We start from the raw sequence: 19,786 nt of genomic DNA, 5'->3' as shown, positions 1-19,786 counted from the left end.
AATACCATGTCTACATCTATGTGGTCACTAAGTGGGGTAGCTACTGACAAAGGGCACTCTAAAGTTGTAGGGTTTCTACCCAACCTCATGGCAAACACAGGGGAGACAAATGAGTGCGTAGCACCCGGATCTATTAAAACACGAGCCTCATAAGAATGTACTGTAAGAATACCCGCCACAACCGCATTTGAAGCTTGAGCATCCCGGTGGGTCGTGGTGAAAACCCGAGCTTGACCCCTACCCGAGTGGCGTAACCCCGACATCGACTTCTACCTCCTGATCTGCCTCCAAATCCACGTCCCCCTTGTCCTCGGCCCTGTTGGCCACTGAACTGACTGCCTGCCATGTTGGAAGCACCCGGATACAACTGTCGAGGAACATTCGCAACAGAACCCTGTGACCCCATCTGTGGCTCGCTGAACATGGGGCATTCTCTAGCAAAGTGACCCGGTTGGCCACACCTGAAGCATACTCCTGATCCCATCAAACAAGGTCCTGAATGTCCTCTTCCACACTGTGCACAAGGTGCCAAGGAGGATCTCGAACTGCACCTAACTCACCGTAATCGTGACCACTGCTGGATCCGTACCCTGGTCTGAATCCTCGTGGTCTGTGTCTAAAACCACTTCTCTTGCTCCTACCCTTTCCTCTGTAATTACCCTGGCCACCACTGTCCGGAGTACCCATGGAAGGGACACCTGAGGAACCCCCTGCTCTGTTTTTCTTTGCTCTTCCGCTGTCATCCACAGCATAGCTAATCTCAATCTGTCTGGCTCGATCAACCACCACATCAAAAGACTGATCAGACATCATGTCCAGGTTTGCATACCTCCTGTCAAGCCCCTTTAGGAACCTCTTCACCTTCATAGTTTCTGTAGCTACTGCTGTAGGGGCATATCTGCTCAATTCCAGAAATTCTGTAGCATGTTCATCTCTGCACTGCCATTCTCGCCTTAAGGCCTCAAAGGCCCACTGCTTCTGATCTCTGAAGCTTTCTGGCACAAACCGATTGATAAAAAGTTCCACAAACTGAGCCCATGTCAATCCCTCCATTTGGGATAACACGTAGTCATTCATCCATTGTCTAGGCATAGGCCCCATGACATGCTGCACACACTCTATCAATCTTCTATCAGTCAACTGTAATTCTGTTCCTGCCTGTCTGCAGGAATCCAAAAACCGATATGCATCGTCTGACACATCATAGGTACCAGGCACCAACTTCTTAAAATTTATGATCTGTTGGTAAGGTTCCCCTCTTGGTGCGGTGGACTGCTGCTGCTGTGGAGGGTGGACCATATACTGCGCCATCATGTCGATGGTTCTCTGCATCAGCTAGAGTAGGCGCCATGGGGTCCATGGGACTCGTGCCATGAAAGACTGTTCTGACCGTGGGTAGTGCTCTTCTACTTGAGCGACTCTAGGCCTCCTACCCCGCCTCCTGGCGGCGCCTCATCTCAGGCCGACACCTTGTCGTGCACATCCGGTTCGTGCAATGGCAGCTCTCACCTTCTACGCATTTTCCTGAAATTCAGCAGCATTAGCCCACAAAATTCAAAACTGCACATTGCACAGCTCTATAGACTCATATTTACACACAATATATGAAGCAGAAACTAGAAGCAAAGACGACAATGCAAGACGAATATGGACCCTATTTTTCCGCATGTGACTCCTATTAGACTTTTCCCAACACTTTAGACGACATTCCCTAAGAATGGAGCCTAAGCTCGATACCATATTTGTCACGACCCAACCTATGGGGGACCAAGACTAGGACTGGCCACCTAAAGCCCCGAGCCCCGTCGTAAGCCTTAACTATACATTAACCCAACTCAAAGGCCCAATACCGCCCAATATCAAGAAAACAAACGGACAGTCCGCCATAAAATGGACTTTCCAACGGGAGTTTTCGACTCACCCGACTGTAAACACAATAAACAATCCATTGGGAGCTCACCACCCTCCACATACTCATCAACATAATAATAAATGGGAGCTCACTCCTCAGCCAATCCATCAAACAGACTTAAAATATTAAGTTTACAGGTCCAACATGAATATAATATTACAGACCCATTTCAAATAATTACTGCTAACACATGCGGAAATTCTAGGAGTAATTAAAATTACACAATATTGATAAACAACCTGCGAGGTAAAAAGGCAGGTTAACCCAGAACAAAATATCCTCCTGTGGCCTGTAAAAATTTTTGAACAGGAGTGAGCGTTCGACTCAGAGAGTAAAATATCAATTTTAACCATAATCTCTATAACTATCTAGAACTAATGCACCCTGTAGAGTGAAATGCAACATCAACAACATTTTCACATCATAACATCAAAAAGGTAATTTGGAGCACTCACACACCCTGTAGTATCAATCATAACATATGGGAGCTGATCCCCTATACAGCTCTCTTAAATCCAACCTGGTGCCAGCGAATTACTCAAGCTCGGACTTCCACTTAATAACCAAATCGAGGGTCCCAGCGAATTACTCAAGCCGTGACTACCCCTCGAAGGAACGGGTCCCAGCGAATTACTCAAGCCGTGACTACCCCGTCCTATCCATAGTCCACACCACATCACACGCACGCCAACGCACGCACACTGCTCCAAATTACCACAACAACATCCATGGTACATCAACAGTTATGAATGCAACATAAATCGTGCCTAGAGTTTAACTACATAAATATATGCATATAAGTGATGCATGGGCATGCTGAACATATAATAATATCGAAATTATAATTAAAATTAATATTTTACTCACAGACTTGACGACAAATTACTGTGGCGGCTGGGCGGAGGAAGAAGGCTGTCCCGGCTCACCTGACAATCATATTACATTTATTTAATACAATCTGACTCAATACAAATAAAGAAAAAGACCAATTACGTCCTAAGTCGTGCCGAAAATCCGGCAGAGTCTCCCCTATACCTAGGACCTACCCAACCTGCAAAAGGGCTAAAAACGCACTTCTATACTCACAATCCATACATCAACAGTTCAATCATATCACACAGCCCCTCCTGGGCCCATCAAATCAATCATCCATCACAATACGCAAAATTTCAATTTAGTCCTTATTATTGATCATTTTTGCAAAAAACTGCCCAAACAATCTCTAAAAATTATAAAACTTTGCCCCGCGATCCTTAGCAATATTACTAAGCTATTGCAAAAAGAATCGTAATTTTCTAAGCTACCACGAATATTTCATAGATTTTTAATCCTATTTAAGCACTAGAAAATTACGTAAAAACAAGGTTCGGGTTTACCTTTGCCAATTTCGACTTTGGGAACGCGCTCGGAACGTCTGACAATGGGGGGCTAGCCAAAACCTCGGTCCAATTCGGAGACTTTTCCGTGCAGTCCATCGGCCTTAAATTTGCATCTTGGCCAATCGTCGAATTTCCGCGAATTGAGGATACCTACACGAAGCCCAATAATAATATATAAAAAATCAGGGGTGTTACATATATAATATGGTAATATACATATACCATATACTATATCTTTTAGTTATTTATTATGTGATTTTTAACTATAAGATACATATATTTAATTAAGAATTATATATATAGCACTTCATAATTAAGAATTTAAGGTGATTTAATATATTTATAACTAAAATTATTAAAAAAAAAGATGAAAAAATGAAAAAAAATATTAGATTATATATATGTATATTGAAAATATATAGTACATCTAAAAAAATCATATCAAAACATATATATATATATATATAATTAATTTTCAATTCAGTTGTAATTCAGTATAGATTTGATTTGATTTTAATACTATTTCTACTTAATTTTTAATGAAAAAACTAAAATTGAACCTATTATTAAAATAAATTTAAATTAACATGATTTTTCAGTCTAATTTGAGATCCGAAAAATATGCACAGTCTTGTCCTTGTGCATTATATTTTTAACATATTATCACATGGGTTAGGCTGGAGGCGGCTGTAGAGATTTATTTCTCTTGCTTTTCCTTCAAAAGGTGAGCTAATCCACTGTTAAGCATGTCACGACCCAACTTATGGCCAGACCAGCACTAGGACCTGAGTCGGCATAAAGCCCCCGAAACCCGTAGTAAGCCTTATTGTTCTCAAATCCATAACCAAGCCCATAATTTAGGCTCAATATGCGTATAAAATAATTTAAATCAAACTGTTATAATTTCATTTCGGGCCAACTTAATCTAGTAATTATCAGAAACTGAAATTAGGAGAGCTCAGCTCAACCCTGTTACATCATTTACAAACTATTTAAAACTCATAAAAAAATTTTCATTTATTAATACAAAAACTTAAATTCACGCAGTCCCTGACAGGATTAATAATACTACTAGTACATGCGGAGTCCTAAATTACAAATTTAGAGAATAATAATACAATTAAGTAATCTTTTCATAACCTGAGAGGAAAGGGACAGGTTATTCTGAAAAATATCTCCTCCTGTAGCCTCGAAAAATATGATGAACAGGAGTGAGCGTTCGACTTAGAGAGTAAAATATCAATTTTAATCATAATCTCTATAACTATCTAAAGTTAATGCACCCTGTAGAATAAAATGCAACATCAGTAATATTTTCACATCATAACAGCAAAAAGGTAATCTGGAGCACTCATACACCCAGTAATATCAATCATAATATATGAGAGTTGATCCCCTATACAGCTCTCTTAAATCCAACCTATGCCAGCGAAGAACTCAAGCCAGACTTTCGCTTAATAAACCAAATCGGGATCCCAGCGAAGAACTCAAGCCGTGTCTACCCCGAAGGACCGGGTCCTAGCGAAGATCTCAAGCCGTGTCTACCCGTCCTATCCATAGTCAACACCACATCACACGCACGCCAACGCACGCACACTGCTCCAAATTACTACAACAACATCCATGGCACTTTAACAGTTATGAATGCAACATAAAACGTGCCTAGAGTTTAACTATATAGATACATATATATAAGTGATGCATGGGCATGCTTAAACATATAATAATATCGAAATTACAATTAAAATTAACATTTTACTCACAGTACACCTATGACTATTGTGGCTGCTGGATGCAGAAAAATAGCTGACCTCGATCACCTAATAATTAAATTATAAATTTATTAGTATTAAGTTAATATAAAACTCTAAAGAGGTAATAGACAGCCTAATTCATGCCGAAAATCCGGCAGAGTTTCCTCTATACCTGGGACCTACCTAACCTGCAAAAAGGCTCAAATAACACTTCTAAATTCAACTCATATCTCATTATCATTATATGGCCCCTCTTGGGCCCTCCAAACCAAGCAATACTCAAAACATTAAAAATTACGTTTTAGTTCTTATAATTGACATTTTGTAAAAATCTACTCAAACGAGCTCTAAAAATTCTAAAATTTTGCCCCGCGGTCCTTAATAATATTATAAGGCTATTGCAAAATAAATTGTAATTTTCTAATCACCAATGAATATTTTATTCAAGAATTTTACTCAATTCCATAAGTTTCCAACGGCTAACATATTCTTAATTCAACCCAATTCAATATTCACATATTTAAACCTCCATCCTCAAGCTTCAACCAATCATATAAAATTTAAATATCTTAATTTCAAATAATCTTATATGCCCATATGCTAAAAATCTAACTAAAATTCATCTATATTTTTTCAAAAATAATTCTATAATCACTCAAAAATTCAATAAACACCATAGAATATATCCAAATAATTTTACTTTCATCATATATTTTTCTTTGAATTTTTCTCTAATTTTTCCTGTTTAAGAAACACTGTATTTATGCTCCACAGACAAAGAAATAATGAAAATAGTCTTACCCGAAGTTTATCTGTGTCTCAAAAATTCCAAAAATTTATGAGGAAGCATCTGGAAGTTGAATCATCTCCAAAACCCACCAGAACCACCACGCACGGTGGCCGGCCCCGGTCGCCGGCGACATTTGCTAGATCTGATCACACCATCATGTTCCCCCCCTCTTCCTCAGTCTATATGTGGTCTCGGATCGTCGATCCAACGGTCGGATCGTCCTAGATCTGACGAAAAAGCTTGAAAAACCCGAAACTTCTCTCCTCCATATCTTACTCATCCGACCTTGGTATCAAAAGAAAGCTCTCGGAACAAGCTTTCCAACGCCACCTGAATCGCCTCGATCGGACATCGGATGAAGCCGGAATCGCGCCGAAAAGCCGCTGCCCACTGTGCGCACGTTTTCTCTCTCTTCTCCCTCTTTTGCCGCCGTTTCTAGTGGTTCTGGCCATCGCTGGAGGGTCGCCGGCCGGGTGGGGAGCCGCTTGGGAGGTCGCCGGCCGGTCATCGGAGAAGGAAAGAAGAAGAAGAGAGGGGAGGAGAGGAGAGAAGAGAAATTGGGGGGTCCTCCTCCCGATTTTTGACCCCCTTGTTTTGTTTTTTTTTTTTTTTTTTTTTTTTTTTTTAAGTTGGCAGTGACAGTGGAAATCTACTGTAACATGCCAAAGTCCCATCTTCCTTTTTTTTTTTTCTGGTTGTTACAAAGCAACATCTCCAAGAAGATCGCATCAGTATTTTAATAGATTATCCAAAGGCATGATTTCAAAACTTATTGCAAGTAGTTTTTAATTTCAGCCTCTATTTAAAAATTAAAATTTTACAAAGATTTAATTTAATTAATTTTTTCATTAAATATTATATTTAGAAAGAAAGAAATTGATTCTTTTTAATATTAAAAAATTTCATTTTAAAATAAATAAAAATCAAGCATGATTGAGTTAAATTCTTTCCTACAAATGAAATTCAATAAGAATTATGACTTTCCAAATATATATAAAAATATGATCTATTCATATAAATATTCTTTTGCATAGGGCCTATTTGACATTATTATTAAACTATTATTGAGAAAATCATTTTTTTTAAATATATTAGTTAGAGATTATTAAAAAATAATTAAAAATTAAATTTGAAATAAAAATACTAAAATAATAAAACAGCTTTTTCCAAACTATTTTTTTCAATAGTATCTAAAATGATACTTTTATTCAGAAAAGTAATTTCAGCATTCAAAACTCGATACCAAACAAGGCTAACAGAGGTGAAGGTGCGTAACTTGAGTATTGAAGTGAAGCTCCAGGTATTTTGATTGCAGGTTGTGGTTCCACTGGATTTTAGAAACCATTTGTCATCATGGGTAAAACAAAAAGGTTTCAGTGATAGTAAGAAATCCAGTGAGCACAAACAAGAAAATTATCATTATATGAGTGAAAATAATCAGCAGTAGATTAGTCAAAAATTACTTGATTATGTTGAGGGATTGAGCAATAGTGCTAGCATATGATTTATGGGAGCATCATTAGCTAAAGGTCAAAGAATGTGGGAAAATTGTGCAACACAAACTTGATTTTCTTTGGCATTACTCTTCTTTATATATAGTCACATTGAACTTTCAAAGGAAGTAAACAAGGTTTTTGCTTGTGACTCGACAATAATCTGGACATATACCCACCCATATGGTGCTATCCTAGCATAAATTGCAATCTAAGATAGAAGGATTCACTGGAAAGGTTCTTTTGCCTTCATTTCAAGTTTGTGTTTTCTTTTTATCTCTTTTTTTTGAAGTCTCATCAAAATGTTGACTCTCTTTCTTACCAGTCCTTTGTTTATTTTCTTTCATCTCTCAGCCCTGCATGTATTACTGGCCTGAAAGCTGAACATTGGAATTGTATTATTATGAAGCATAATTATCGTCTGAACACTGGTACCAAATGGTATCAAGACCCACCAATACATAATTACAATCACTTGCTGTTTGAATTGTCCTGATGGCAGAGTAGGAAAAAGTATAAAGCCAATCAAAGACCAAAAAGCAAGCTATTATGCCATACACTTATGGTGCCAAGATTAGTATGAATTGAAACTGTGATTAGTATGAATTGAAACTCATTACTCATTTATCTTCTTATGATGCAAGTAAGCAAATAAGACTATATTTTTCATTTCCCTCCTATTTTGGCTATCAAGACTTGAGTTATGAGATTTAAAGATGGATAATACTACACCAGTATATTACTGCAACAAAGTGATTAATGGGCAATTTAAGTTTGTACCACCCTAATGATTTCTAATCATGAAGATCAAAACCAGCGAGCAAATTCATAGCTCCAATCCCCAAATGTCTCACACGTTTCAATGGTGTGGAGACTAGAACCCCTCATATATATATATATATATATATATATATATATATATTTTTTTTTTTTTTCAGAGACCTTTCTATGTCCAATCCAGACACATCCTGAAAATTCCAAACTTAGTCACTCCTCCCCAAATCAAGAAAATCTTAAATAAGGAATACCCTTAAAAAAGGATGGGTATATAAGGATTTGGATGCCCCAGATTCAAGGGCTCTCAACCAATGAAATTGAAATCCAGCAGAAAGAACATGAATAGACAGGCTTGACTAGCCAGCACCAGTATTTGCAATGCATTGATCCGCGATACCAAAATTTCCCAAATTCTGATAATTTTCAACATTAAAAAGATAATCTTTATGGCTATTTTTAAGCAGGCCAAGCCAATTGTGTTCCTGATGTCACATTACCCAAAATTTAAAAACTGAGTCTTCTGTGCGCCCTCATCTCCATGACTCCATTTGCTACGCAATATCAATAGAAAGCTGTTCCTGTCCAAGAGGTATAAAACCAAAACAGAAAGTACCACCAAGCCGTCTCTCCAAGAAATTAGAAAGGAGATTCCTTGTAACCCCTGAGAGCATGGAAAAACAGCCATAAAGCAAGAAAACCACCGCATCCTCACCACCACCAATCTGCAGAGATTGGAATCCCCTGGCCCTAACCCCCTAAATCAAGAAATTACAAGCTTAAAAGAAACAAGAGAATCCTCACATTTTCACTCAAGAGTGTCCCAGATGAAGCAAATGTCCCATCTTGACCACACTCCATCAACGCCAGGCAAATTCAAGATCGACAAATCTCCATATCCATACAACCGAGTCAGATGGCCCTCATCTTTAGCTAAACTCACATTCTGGTCTTTTGTCTTTATTGGCTTGATTTTCCTCTTCTTTTATCGACCCCCTTCATCATCCACCAATCCTCTACGGTACGATCCATCACGCCGCTCTCTTCGGACTTCCTGGGGCGGCTCCACTTGGGAAAAATGGGTACGAGCCTCCGCCAGAAGTCGGTCTCGGAAGGGGTTCTCTGTACTCGTCACTGGCGCTTGGTTCGTCGGGACACAAGTCTCTGCAACTTTGAAACGCCGCGGCGATGGTGTTCTGGGGCTTGACAATTTCAACGATTACTATGATCCATCTCCGAAACGTGCTCGCCAAGCTCTTCTTGAACGCGCCGGGGTTTATATTGTGGAAGGGGACATAAATGATGTGTCTTTGTTAAAGAGGCTGTTTAAAGTTGTGCAATTCACACATGTGATGCATTTGGCTGCTCAAGCTGGGGTCAGGTATGCAATGGAAAACCCTAGCTCTTATGTGCATAGCAATATTGCTGATCTTGTAAGTTTGTTAGAAGTTTGTAAAGATGCAAATCCACAACCTGCAATTGTATGGGCGTCTTCTAGTTCTGTTTATGGGCTTAATACAAAAGTACCCTTCTCCGAGCAAGATAGAACTGATCAACCTGCTAGTTTGTATGCTGCTACTAAAAAGGCTGGAGAGGAAATTGCACATACGTATAATCATATTTACGGTCTTTCCCTTACTGGGTTGCGATTTTCACTGTTTATGGGCCATGGGGTAGACCGGATATGGCTTACTTCTTTTTCACTAGAGGTATTTTGAAAGGAAAGAGTATACCCATTTTTGAAGCGGCCAATCATGGGACCGTTGCTAGGGATTTTACTTACATTGACGATATTGTCAAGGGTTGCTTGGCTTCATTGGATACTGCAGAGGAGAGTACTGGGAGTGGTGGGAAGAAGAAGGGGCCCACACAATTGAGAGTTTTCAATTTGGGAAATACGTCTCCTGTGCCTGTTACTGATCTTGTGGGCATTTTGGAAAGGCTTTTGAAAATGAAGGCCAAGAGGAATATTAAGAAGTTACCAAGGAATGGGGATGTTCCGTTCACACGCCAATATTAGTTTGGCTCAGTGGGAACTTGGATATAAGCCCACCACAGATCTGCAGACAGGGTTGAAGAAATTTGTGCGATGGTACCTCAGCTACTATCATGTTGGAGGGAAGAAGGCTGATGCATGATGATTTTAATTCTTTCAGTTCTGTGGACGGGTACTCGAAAAAATTTCTTGTTCATTATGATTCTTGTGATCGTTTTTTCTTGACATTTCTATGGTTGAACATAGCACAATTATTTTCTTTCCATCTATGTTCAATTGATGCTGTAAGGAGGCATACCACGTCCTATGTTGAAGAAGATTTTGTGATTGGTGGATATTGTTCAATGGGCATTCCCAGACTTGTATCAAAAGTAAAACAGAATCTTCAGTTTATTCTATTTCTATTTTTTTAAATATGTAACTGTTGTACTTTCATTTCTAGAATTCATGACTGGTAGAGCATTTGTTGATTGTTTTTTGGCATTGTGAATTCATGACTGGCAGAGCATATCTTATGTTGATTTTTGGACATGTATCAGTTTTATGCAATTTCAATAAAACTGTACATGATGACGGTGATTTTTCCATTTTTTGTTCTCTCGTTCAGTGACTCAAAATTTTGTTAGGATATACATGTTGTATTTTGCTGCATTTACGCCTTTTTTTCCTGTTTAATGCAAAAATTATGCTTTTAGAAGCAGCTTGCATGTGATTTGTTCTTCTACTCTTGATTCAGAATTCAATTGCACCTTCCTTTTGGTTTTTGTTGCTTAGTGAATTGTAGATCATAGTTTCAAGTAACATTTAGCAGTTTATTTGATTTTTCAGCATAAAGATTATATTTTTCATTTTCACATTGGACAGCTGCAAGTTTTAATTATCTGGTAAAGAATGATGCTATGAGGTCACATGTTCTGGCATAATTGATCTAATTTTGTTTGTTCCAACCTCAAATTTTATATTTGAGAGGAGTTGAGTTAGAATTCTGGAAGAGAGTTCTGCTTTAAGCGATAGTAGTGCAATTAATAGGCTGCAGAATACTCCAATCAGGATTGTCAGCTTCACTGCCACTTGCATGTTTAGTCCGACCATGTACTGTTTTCAATATAATATAATGCATGTTTGTTTGAATTTCACCTTTCATTTTGCCACTGAATCATCATAAGAAAGCTAATGACTTTGTTGAGCAATGAATTTGGAAATAAACTTTCCCTGATTTCCTCTTTCTCATGATTGTGGAAGGCTTTCCTTAACAACTTGATGTTTTAACTTCTAAAATTTATCTTCGTTTAATCTACTCAATAATGCAGGTAATTTTTTTTTTTCATTGTTCCTTTCCTTTTCTTTTCTTCTGGAGACAAAGAATCACGAGTCTTTCTGAGAATCAACTGCTATCACAAGTCAATCCAGGTCAGAAAATTGTTAGAGAGTTGTGCTTACTTTACGAGATGTCAGCAAGAAAAGTTGCATGCACATTCATGTAAGTGGCAACCGACCAGGCAGGAGCCCTTTTTTGCAAATTTATTCATTAATTATGTGCAAATTTGCACCTCAAAAGCTTCTAGTCATATCTGGAATAAGTTCCAGAACCTAAGAAGAATATCACATGGTTGATCTGGACGTACAAATCTTGAACGTGGGAGGTTATCTACATTCTTGAATGCCATGGAAGATGTCTTAGAGCGTGCATATTATTTTCTTTGTTCTTTTGAAGTGATTGTAATTCCAAGCATTGTTCTTCTAAGAAGTCACCAATGGGCAGAACTGCCAATGTAATCAACTACGCTATCCTGCTGAAAGCCAACTTGGACCTTTCTAATTTGGAACCGAACCTGAAGGAAGCCTTTTAAGAAAGTTACTAACCAAGTCAAAAGCCCAAGCATTGGAATAAGCGGCATAGGCAATGCTTTTGGAAGTTTATTATGGGAGTTTTCCTTTAGTTGAAGTTACGTGATTGTTATTTTGATGGCCTCAGCAACGCCTTTGAAGGCGAAACCTATCCACTTGCTGAAAATTTGATCTAGGGTGACGGACAGTTGCATAAGTTGGGACTTTGGAGTTACGAGACAAATCAAGCACAATAATGATCTCACATAAAAGGGTTTCAAATGGGTACCTATTTTCTGTTCTTGTTTTCCTTCTAGTGATCGGAACTCAGTGTTCATGTTTAGGCATTTTAATCACATTGGCCTTTGGACAATACACAACACGCGACGTTGATGACATTATTTGGCTGGCTTCAAGGGACCGCAGTTGACAACTATGAAATCATTCTAGTTTCATTAATATGCACATTTGTCAGAGAGCATGTTAGGTTACATGCACCAAATATTCACAAAAATTGTACATCCCGTGATATTGGAAATAACTTGACCTTTCCACGATACATAATTACATCATAGATCTTTTTAAAGCTACTTCGATTCGTTGGACCTTGCAAGACCATATGTTCCGTCTAAATTGTCATATACATAGCATTAATGCTAAAACTTATTTGATAGAACCGTTCCATGGCCTCTCTCGTAGGTAAGTTATATACTTGTTAAAAAAAAGACTTTAAATTCAAAAAAAAAATAAATAAATAAAAGAAGAAAAATTCAGTCAAGTTCCTTTCAGGGAAATCAGAAGGTCCACAACCCACATAACCACAAATCGTATCTCAAAAATCGTACTTAGTTCTCCCGCTCATTAAAATAAGGCACAACATATCAGAAATGTCAGAAGCAGAACTGAAGAAGTTCCATGACTCGAGCATTAAACGTTTCCTTGATCCTTTAAAATGCACCACCTGTATACAGGAAATAAAGCAAATTTAGAAGTAATAATCCATGCTTTGGTAAATGAAAGGAATTTAAAGCTCTGGAACTGATCAAGGACATCCTGAGAAGTTTTTAACTGTTATTAGTATACCTTCACATCCAGGGGCATTCCTCGAAATTGACCAGCCCCCTCAGGTGGTGTCCAATTGTATGTAGCACATGGTAGGAATAGCACTGAAGCACCACCAATTTCTGCTAAAAAGGCCCGTGCTTTGCTAAATCTCCGCAAATCAAAATTGGGGTCAGATTTTATGACCCAGGCAAGAGCTAACTGATCCCCAAGCATTCGAGAAGCACTCATGTACTTTGAAGTGTAAACTTCAAGTACTTCTTGAAGGAAGATTTTTGCCCTGTAACCAGTTTATATAATAATCAAGTTTCAAATACATTAGCAATTAATATCTCTGATTAGAAAGAAATTCTCAGAAAAAGGAAAGCAACAACATTAGATAAAGAACACACAAAAATTGTTTATTTTGGGTCCTACTAGAACATGGAGAAATAAGAAGCCATCCACAATAAGACTTCAACTAAATCCCTACCCAGTTGACCCATTTAACTCTGCAAGGGATTGGAGTCTGAAGAATCTTGGCGACCCAAACAAGAAGAAATAATCCCAACTCATATTATTCATTTGATCATAGATAAATAGGGAATTGCAAATTATGCACCTTAAAATCGACTTAGGGGTCCCTCTTACTGCTATAAATCCAGAATTTAAAGGTTGCTCCTTGTTGTTCCTGAAGGTTAGGGCCATGTGAAATTTTGGGAACTTTTGAAAAATGTGTTCCAAGTCATCAACCACAGCTATATCTGAGTCCGTGAAGATGTAATGACTTGTATGCCTTGGGTTCTGAGCAAGTTCCTTCAGCCTTGTGTTTAGAAAAGTCTACATTGACAACATAGAAATTGAACAACAGAAGTTTAATAAATGATCAATATGCAGTTCTTGATAATTAAATAAAACATGGAAGTGAGGGATTGACAATTTAGAGAAAAACTGCAAACGGAACTATATATCAGGAAGAAAAATAGAACAAAAACACTTCAATGAATCTCATATTGGGCTTGTTGTATAAGAGGAAAGGCAAAATGCACAAAATCTTGGGCATTATAAAACCAACAGGAAGAAAAGGTTCATAGAGTATTCCTTAAGAAACAGAGCAACTACTCAGAAACAGAAACGTTCTACCTATTTATCAATGTGATGTTCTCTTACAATGTAAGATCTGATTCTTTGAAGCATTAACTTCTCCCTAGAATATTCACCCTGAATGGGATACAAAGTGACTTTATTTCTTTGCAGCAAGAGATCAGATTCTGGATCAGTAAGAATGATAACACTGCTCCGAGGCATTGTCACCTGAAATTGTACATTTGGAATAAGGATAGCAATAGCTCCTCTATTATGTAAAATTGCAAGCAATTGGATGCAATACGACTGAACTAGCCTATTAAACAGAAGTGATCAATAGATTTTAGAATGAATTCTACTAAGACTATGCAGAATGGCAAATGCTACAAATTTCAAAGGCCAAAAGGTTCTAGCTTTATTTATTATACATCAAAATCCAATTGCTTCCGAGCAAATTAATATACAGTATAGATGATTTCTTGTAGATGCTGGTAAGGTGACAATCCCTAAACTTCCACAGAAAAATTACCTGGATAAAATTAATGAAGACATTCAAAATGGCCATTGACCTCTCTGTCTTAGTGTATGAAACATTCCCAACAGTAACAAGATTTGATGATTTACTGTCAGCATGTGAATCCAATGAAGTGTTGTAAATGGTAAACATGGTGACAAAAACAATTCTATCTCCAACATTAGAGGCACTGGGAGAGGTTAGCAAATGGGTCTTGTTGAGAGCTTTAGAGCCTGGGCCTCATGTTAAAAAAAAAAAAAAATGTTAGGGCAATATAACCAGAACTCAGTTGCAGGAAAGTTTTTCGAATGCGAAGCAACCAACTAAAAGGTAACAATCCTGAATGCAAGAAACAATATCCAAGATATGGAAATTGCAATTCTAAATCTTAATGGCAGGAGCAACATGACAAACTAGCATGCCAGGTAACAACTAACAAGTGGACGTTACAAGAAACCTTGGCATTGCAATCGATTAGGCAAGCCTTGCCCGGCAGCAGGACCAAGAAGCAGATGATCAGACTTTTTATTTCGTTTATTGGGGCCACCTTCTATAACGGAGTTGGGATGAAATTCGACAACTGCGAAACAGCAAAAATTAACTTCGAGTACCCAATAATAAAGGAACAAAACACTGCCACAAAACGATGAGAACTAGAGAGAGGACATTCACCGGAGAAGATATGGAAAATGACAAGTAGCAGAGAGAGACAAAGGAGCCATCCACCGTAAAATCTCATGCCTAAACTAATCTTTCTAAGGATTTTACAGCTCAACAACCATCGCCAACACATACCACTGCTAACGACCTAACTTCTCGTGCTCTATCCTTGAGCGAAGATTATACCAACAATTAACTAATTCTATACGCATAAATGATAAAACCCTGCAAATCCACCAAACAGGAAAAGAGAAAAGGATTTTTAGCAGAATAAAGAGATTGAGATTTCAGATCCGACGGTATTTTGATGACAATATTAACGACGTGTCGTTTCTACCTCTCGTCTTGAAGCACCGTTCGAATTTCAACGTGCTGTAATTTCACTGGTATTTAAAAAATGACCAGAAATACCGGGCGTTTGACTGGTCCCGCCCGGCAGGAATTAAAAATAACCTTCACGTTTCCAAGCAATTCGTTTCTAACGACAAGTCGTTTGAATGATCCATCAAAGTTCACCTGAAGAGCCTGTCGTTTTTATTTATTTATTTATTTATTTTTTAAATTGCCAAGAAGCATTACATAGAACTACAGCCATCAGAGACAAAAGCCTTAAAAATGGGGAAAGGAAAAATGGGAAAAGGATTGGCTATTACATGGAAGCCGGTTGCTGAATTGAAGCTTTGAAAGGTTTTGAGCAACCCCATTGCCTTCTTTTATGATATAAAAGAATTGAACCGCTTCAAACTGATGAGAGAGATGCAAAATAGATTAAACTGAGGCTTGAATTTCCCAACAAAATTCGATTGACCATTTTTAATGGCAGAAATCAAGTCTTCTGAATCAGATTCAATGATTATAGATGTGCAGGCCATAGATTTAGCTAGATTTAAAGTTCTAATAATAGCTTTAGCTTCTCCTTGAAGAACTGAATTACAGTGAATAACCTTGACCACTCCATCTACTAACCTGCGTTGGAAATTCCTGACAGCAAGTCAGCAACCCCAATTGCTGCTCTGGTAGAACCCCAATTGCTGCTCTGGTAGAACCCCAATTCCACGCCACATCACAATTAAGCTTAAGAGTACCTCTGATTAGGGGACTCCAGCCATAACCAGAAGCCACAGAATTTTTGGATGAACCACTGACCAGCTGGGAATTGTCAACAAGATTTTACAGATCATTAAGGACTTCTTTTATGCGTTTAACAGTAGCTAAGGGATTAGGCATACTTCCCTCAAACACAGCTCTATTCCTTTCTTTCCAAATTCACCAAACTGTAACAACTACTACTACTGTAACAAGTACTACAATCAACACATCCTTGCGAAGCTTGCCGTCCTTTACTTCGTCCACCATGATCAACCACCATTCACCAAAAGATGTGAATCCAACATTTGGTTTAAAGGCACAAGGACTTGCAAACCAAGATGCTCTCGCATGGTTACACAGCAATAGCACGCATTCAATTGATCCAATTTCCTTATTGCATATTGGGCAGGATGGATTAATTTGAATGCCCCTGTTTCTCAGATTGCCCCCTCTCTGGAGGAGCATTTAGACTGGCACGTTGAATAGCCACAACAGCTTGAATTTTAAATCTCATCAATTGATTAATTTGATCAACATTTAACTTGTAATCTCAACAATTTAAAATTTTTAAAGTAAAAAAAAAAACAACTGGCAACATGAGTCTGAAGCTATCAACTGAAAAATTATAAAGAAAATTTCTAGCTGGGGACGTTGAAAAACAAAAGATAGATCAATCTGAAACATGAAATTCCCTTCGCCACTTAAGTGTTTGTAAGAGTCAACACTAACATCAAAAAAACTGAGATCAGCTTATCCAAGAGTAAGTTCATGAAAGAGCTGTAATCCAAATATATCTTCACTATGCCACAAGGGTACTGGCGGTGGTTGATTCACTGCAGAAAGAGAGCCACTCCATTAGCTAAAAGTCAGACTAGAAAATCGTATACCAAATTAAATTAAACTATACAAGGGGTTGAGAAGCTAATCGAATAACATGGTGGGGTAGACGATTATAAAAGTGAATAAGATCAATACTTAAAAGACATGAAACTGGACACAGCTTACAGACATACAAAATATATCCAACCCTTTTAATGTGTAAAATATATATATAGCCTAATGAATTATGTATAACAATTAAGTTTTTGTCTCTAAGATTGAAGAAAATATTCAATACCATACACATAAATATACAAAAGTAACATTTAAGCCAATGTGGACTTAGCACAGCAACAATAAGGAATGGCATATACAGGAAAGAAACTATTGGTTTCTTTGATTATGGAAAAAAGCCACTGCATTATCATATACTATTAATTGAATGCTAATTGATGTATCATTTGCCAAAGTATTTGATAATAATTACTATGCATCTTAATATTAAGATTTACGGAATTCCTGCCTTAGCCTTTGCCAACTTTTATCAAACGCAACATTCTGAACTATTTTTCAATTAAGATGCATGATGCAACACATTGTAAAAGATTATATTGCAATGATTACACTAGTAAATTACAATCTTTCTACTAGACACAGAATAACCAAAACCAGTATGATCTTATCCACGCTGAAATTATCAATTAAAAGTTCAGGCAGAAGGGCATATACTCACTATTTCCACACTGGTGGAAGCTTCTTAGTCTTCTTGTAATAACGAGCTAGGCGATGGATCCTGCTCTCAACCAAAATCAACCTAAATTTGGAATCTTTATCCTTTCTGTTCCTCTCCAGATGTTTCCTAATTGCAACAGCTTTCTTGATGAGGTGGTACAAATCTTCAGGTATTTCAGGAGCAAGTCCTAGCAAAGTATAATAGGCAAATTAGATACAAATGATAAAAAATTTGAATTAATAAAATAGAAACAGCATCAATAAACGTCTACCATGCGCCTTTAATATCCGTAAAATCTTGCTCCCAGTAACACTCTTCACTTGAGCAATCCCATGAGAGTCACGAAGGATGACACCAATTTGAGATGGTGTCAAGCCTTTCTTTGCGAACTTGCAGATGTTATCCTCGACCTAAAATAATAAGAAATTCAACACGATAAAATAAATAAATAAATAAAATAAAAACCAACCTTCAGAACAAAACAATAGAATACAACTAACAGTGAACAACAGCATACAAGCGTTACAGTTTGAAATTAGGGGAAACAAAAAGAAAGCACAATTGAATTCAAATCAGTATAGAATAAAATGCTCAGAAAAGGAAAAATCAAATAATGGGTAAAAATTTATTAGGGTCAAGGGTGCTCACATCCTGAGGAGAAATCTTGAGCCAACTTGGAGGGGTTCTCTTATAAGGCAAAGCAGATGCTGAAATACCCTTACTGGAAAGCAAACAACACAGAAATCAAATAAACTTTTTCCACACTTACAAATAATCTTGATATTGTTTGGAAAAATTAATCAAATACAAAACACACCCTCGACTGTGCATGCGACCCATGGTGGCGGACTGAGTATATTTGCTGCCTCTCGCGCTTCCTTTAGCTTGATCCCAGAAACCCTAGTATCAGAATCACAATTAGGGCTTTTATACTTTTTATTCCTTTTATTTATTTATTTATTTGGATTGCCATGGGTTTTTTTTTTTTTTTTTCGAAAGGCAGACTTATATAATAAACAAGTCTATGGACAATTACAAAAAAAGGCCTAGCTAAAAAGCCTCTGCCAACTAAACCCAAGAAACAATAGGCCCAAGCCAACAATCAAGAACCCAAGGCTAAACGGGTGGTGTCCTTTGTGTTTTAAGCTTTTTGCATCTGCCTGGCCCAGAGAGTATCCGTTGGTCCATAAACGGACCAAACTATCAAATCAGTATTCCCTGACCCAATCACCCATAACGCAAAAGAAACCCATCCCATCAACAGTTCAGTCCTTACGGAATAACTTTGTCGAATCCAAAATATGAAAGGACAAATGTGAGGATTATTCAGCATTTGCATTCCCATTATAATGCACCTTTAATCCTTTCCATATTCATAGTGGGGTTAGACAAGTAAGCAGAAAGCAGAAGTTTTAAAGCATGTGATTAATGTAATCCTTAATCTCATAACAATTTTTACTACGGATGATTGATGGAAGCTAATGGGTTTGTGGTCTCTACTACCAATGTCGGTTATAGCGTTGTTGCATTGTTATGGGCTATTCTGGTTGGAGGGGAAGAAAGGAATGGATAAAGAGTGGGAAAGATTTATGTCATTTGTGCTCTCCTCTCTCATGATATAAATAGTTATTTTCCCAAAGGCACGAAATGTGAAGCCTTCTTTTATAAGAAATGTGAAAATGTTTGATTTCTTTTGGAACCTAAAAGAGCTTGGAAAAGTATAATAGTAGGTGAATAAAGCACGCAGCTTTCACTAACCATTGTTTACTTTTTTTCTTCTCAATAATTGCTTTACAGTGAAACCTTTTCAGCTGAATCACTGAAATTATAAAAAAAAAAAAATCAAAAAACAAGGGGAGGGAAAAAGTAGACTTATTAGATAGGCAGATTTTTTGTAATAAAAAAAAATCTGAAAACTA

The 19,786-nt window shown here is 37.5% G+C and overlaps 3 protein-coding genes, 2 long non-coding RNA genes and 1 pseudogene across 6 annotated transcripts in view; 2 read left to right on the top strand and 4 right to left on the bottom strand.

Moving 5' to 3' along the window:
* The window catches only part of LOC110663008 (arginase 1, mitochondrial), an 81,617-nt gene that overhangs the window by 23,066 nt on the left and 38,765 nt on the right, over positions 1-19,786 (top strand). The gene's annotated exons all lie outside the window — the stretch shown is intronic.
* LOC131177799 (uncharacterized) lies at positions 2,028-3,151 on the bottom strand. The gene is made up of 2 exons (XR_009147085.1): positions 2,780-3,151; positions 2,028-2,201 (listed from the first exon to the last, which is right to left on the bottom strand). It is a non-coding gene; the product is annotated as an uncharacterized LOC131177799 (long non-coding RNA).
* Positions 4,283-6,116, bottom strand: LOC131177804 (uncharacterized). The gene is made up of 2 exons (XR_009147086.1): positions 5,847-6,116; positions 4,283-5,111 (listed from the first exon to the last, which is right to left on the bottom strand). It is a non-coding gene; the product is annotated as an uncharacterized LOC131177804 (long non-coding RNA).
* On the top strand, positions 8,481-10,685 carry LOC131177742 (UDP-glucuronate 4-epimerase 3-like; annotated as a pseudogene).
* Positions 12,428-15,571, bottom strand: LOC110663003 (uncharacterized). 2 transcript variants are annotated; one of them, XM_021822182.2, is made up of 7 exons: positions 15,239-15,571; positions 15,024-15,146; positions 14,582-14,805; positions 14,137-14,280; positions 13,589-13,806; positions 13,009-13,267; positions 12,428-12,886 (listed from the first exon to the last, which is right to left on the bottom strand). In XM_021822182.2, exons 1-7 carry the CDS (start codon positions 15,357-15,359, stop codon positions 12,758-12,760), a joined length of 1,218 nt encoding a protein of 405 aa, XP_021677874.2. In that variant the 5' UTR covers positions 15,360-15,571; the 3' UTR covers positions 12,428-12,757. The 2 variants fall into 2 exon arrangements, with proteins under 2 accessions (XP_021677874.2, XP_021677875.2); XM_021822183.2 differs by having other exon boundaries at positions 14,582-14,799; positions 15,239-15,570.
* Positions 16,982-18,824, bottom strand: LOC110663004 (40S ribosomal protein S13). The gene is made up of 5 exons (XM_058142893.1): positions 18,685-18,824; positions 18,516-18,588; positions 18,139-18,277; positions 17,868-18,054; positions 16,982-17,148 (listed from the first exon to the last, which is right to left on the bottom strand). Exons 1-5 carry the CDS (start codon positions 18,705-18,707, stop codon positions 17,115-17,117), a joined length of 456 nt encoding a protein of 151 aa, XP_057998876.1. The 5' UTR covers positions 18,708-18,824; the 3' UTR covers positions 16,982-17,114.

The sequence above is a fragment of the Hevea brasiliensis genome, chromosome 2 (assembly GCF_030052815.1).
Source record: "Hevea brasiliensis isolate MT/VB/25A 57/8 chromosome 2, ASM3005281v1, whole genome shotgun sequence".
Taxonomy (NCBI): domain Eukaryota; kingdom Viridiplantae; phylum Streptophyta; class Magnoliopsida; order Malpighiales; family Euphorbiaceae; genus Hevea; species Hevea brasiliensis.
Note: the sequence above shows the minus strand (reverse complement) of the source record. Positions and strands in the feature narration are given on the sequence as shown.

What these genes read in the sequence shown, in the direction of transcription:
- LOC110663003 (XM_021822182.2), bottom strand. Translation starts at nt 15,359, where the DNA reads ATGTGTTGGCGATGGTTGTTGAGCTGTAAAATCCTTAGAAAGATTAGT. An exon ending in CATTTTCCATATCTTCTCCG is followed by an intron (nt 15,147 to 15,238) that starts GTGAATGTCCTC and finishes GCTGTTTCGCAG; the next exon opens with TTGTCGAATTTCATCCCAAC. An exon ending in AAAGAATCAGATCTTACATT is followed by an intron (nt 13,807 to 14,136) that starts GTAAGAGAACAT and finishes TTGTCAATGTAG; the next exon opens with ACTTTTCTAAACACAAGGCT.
- LOC110663004 (XM_058142893.1), bottom strand. Translation starts at nt 18,707, where the DNA reads ATGGGTCGCATGCACAGTCGAGG. An exon ending in ACGGATATTAAAGGCGCATG is followed by an intron (nt 18,055 to 18,138) that starts GTAGACGTTTAT and finishes ATACTTTGCTAG; the next exon opens with GACTTGCTCCTGAAATACCT. An exon ending in CTTCCACCAGTGTGGAAATA is followed by an intron (nt 17,149 to 17,867) that starts GTGAGTATATGC and finishes CTCTTTCTGCAG; the next exon opens with TGAATCAACCACCGCCAGTA.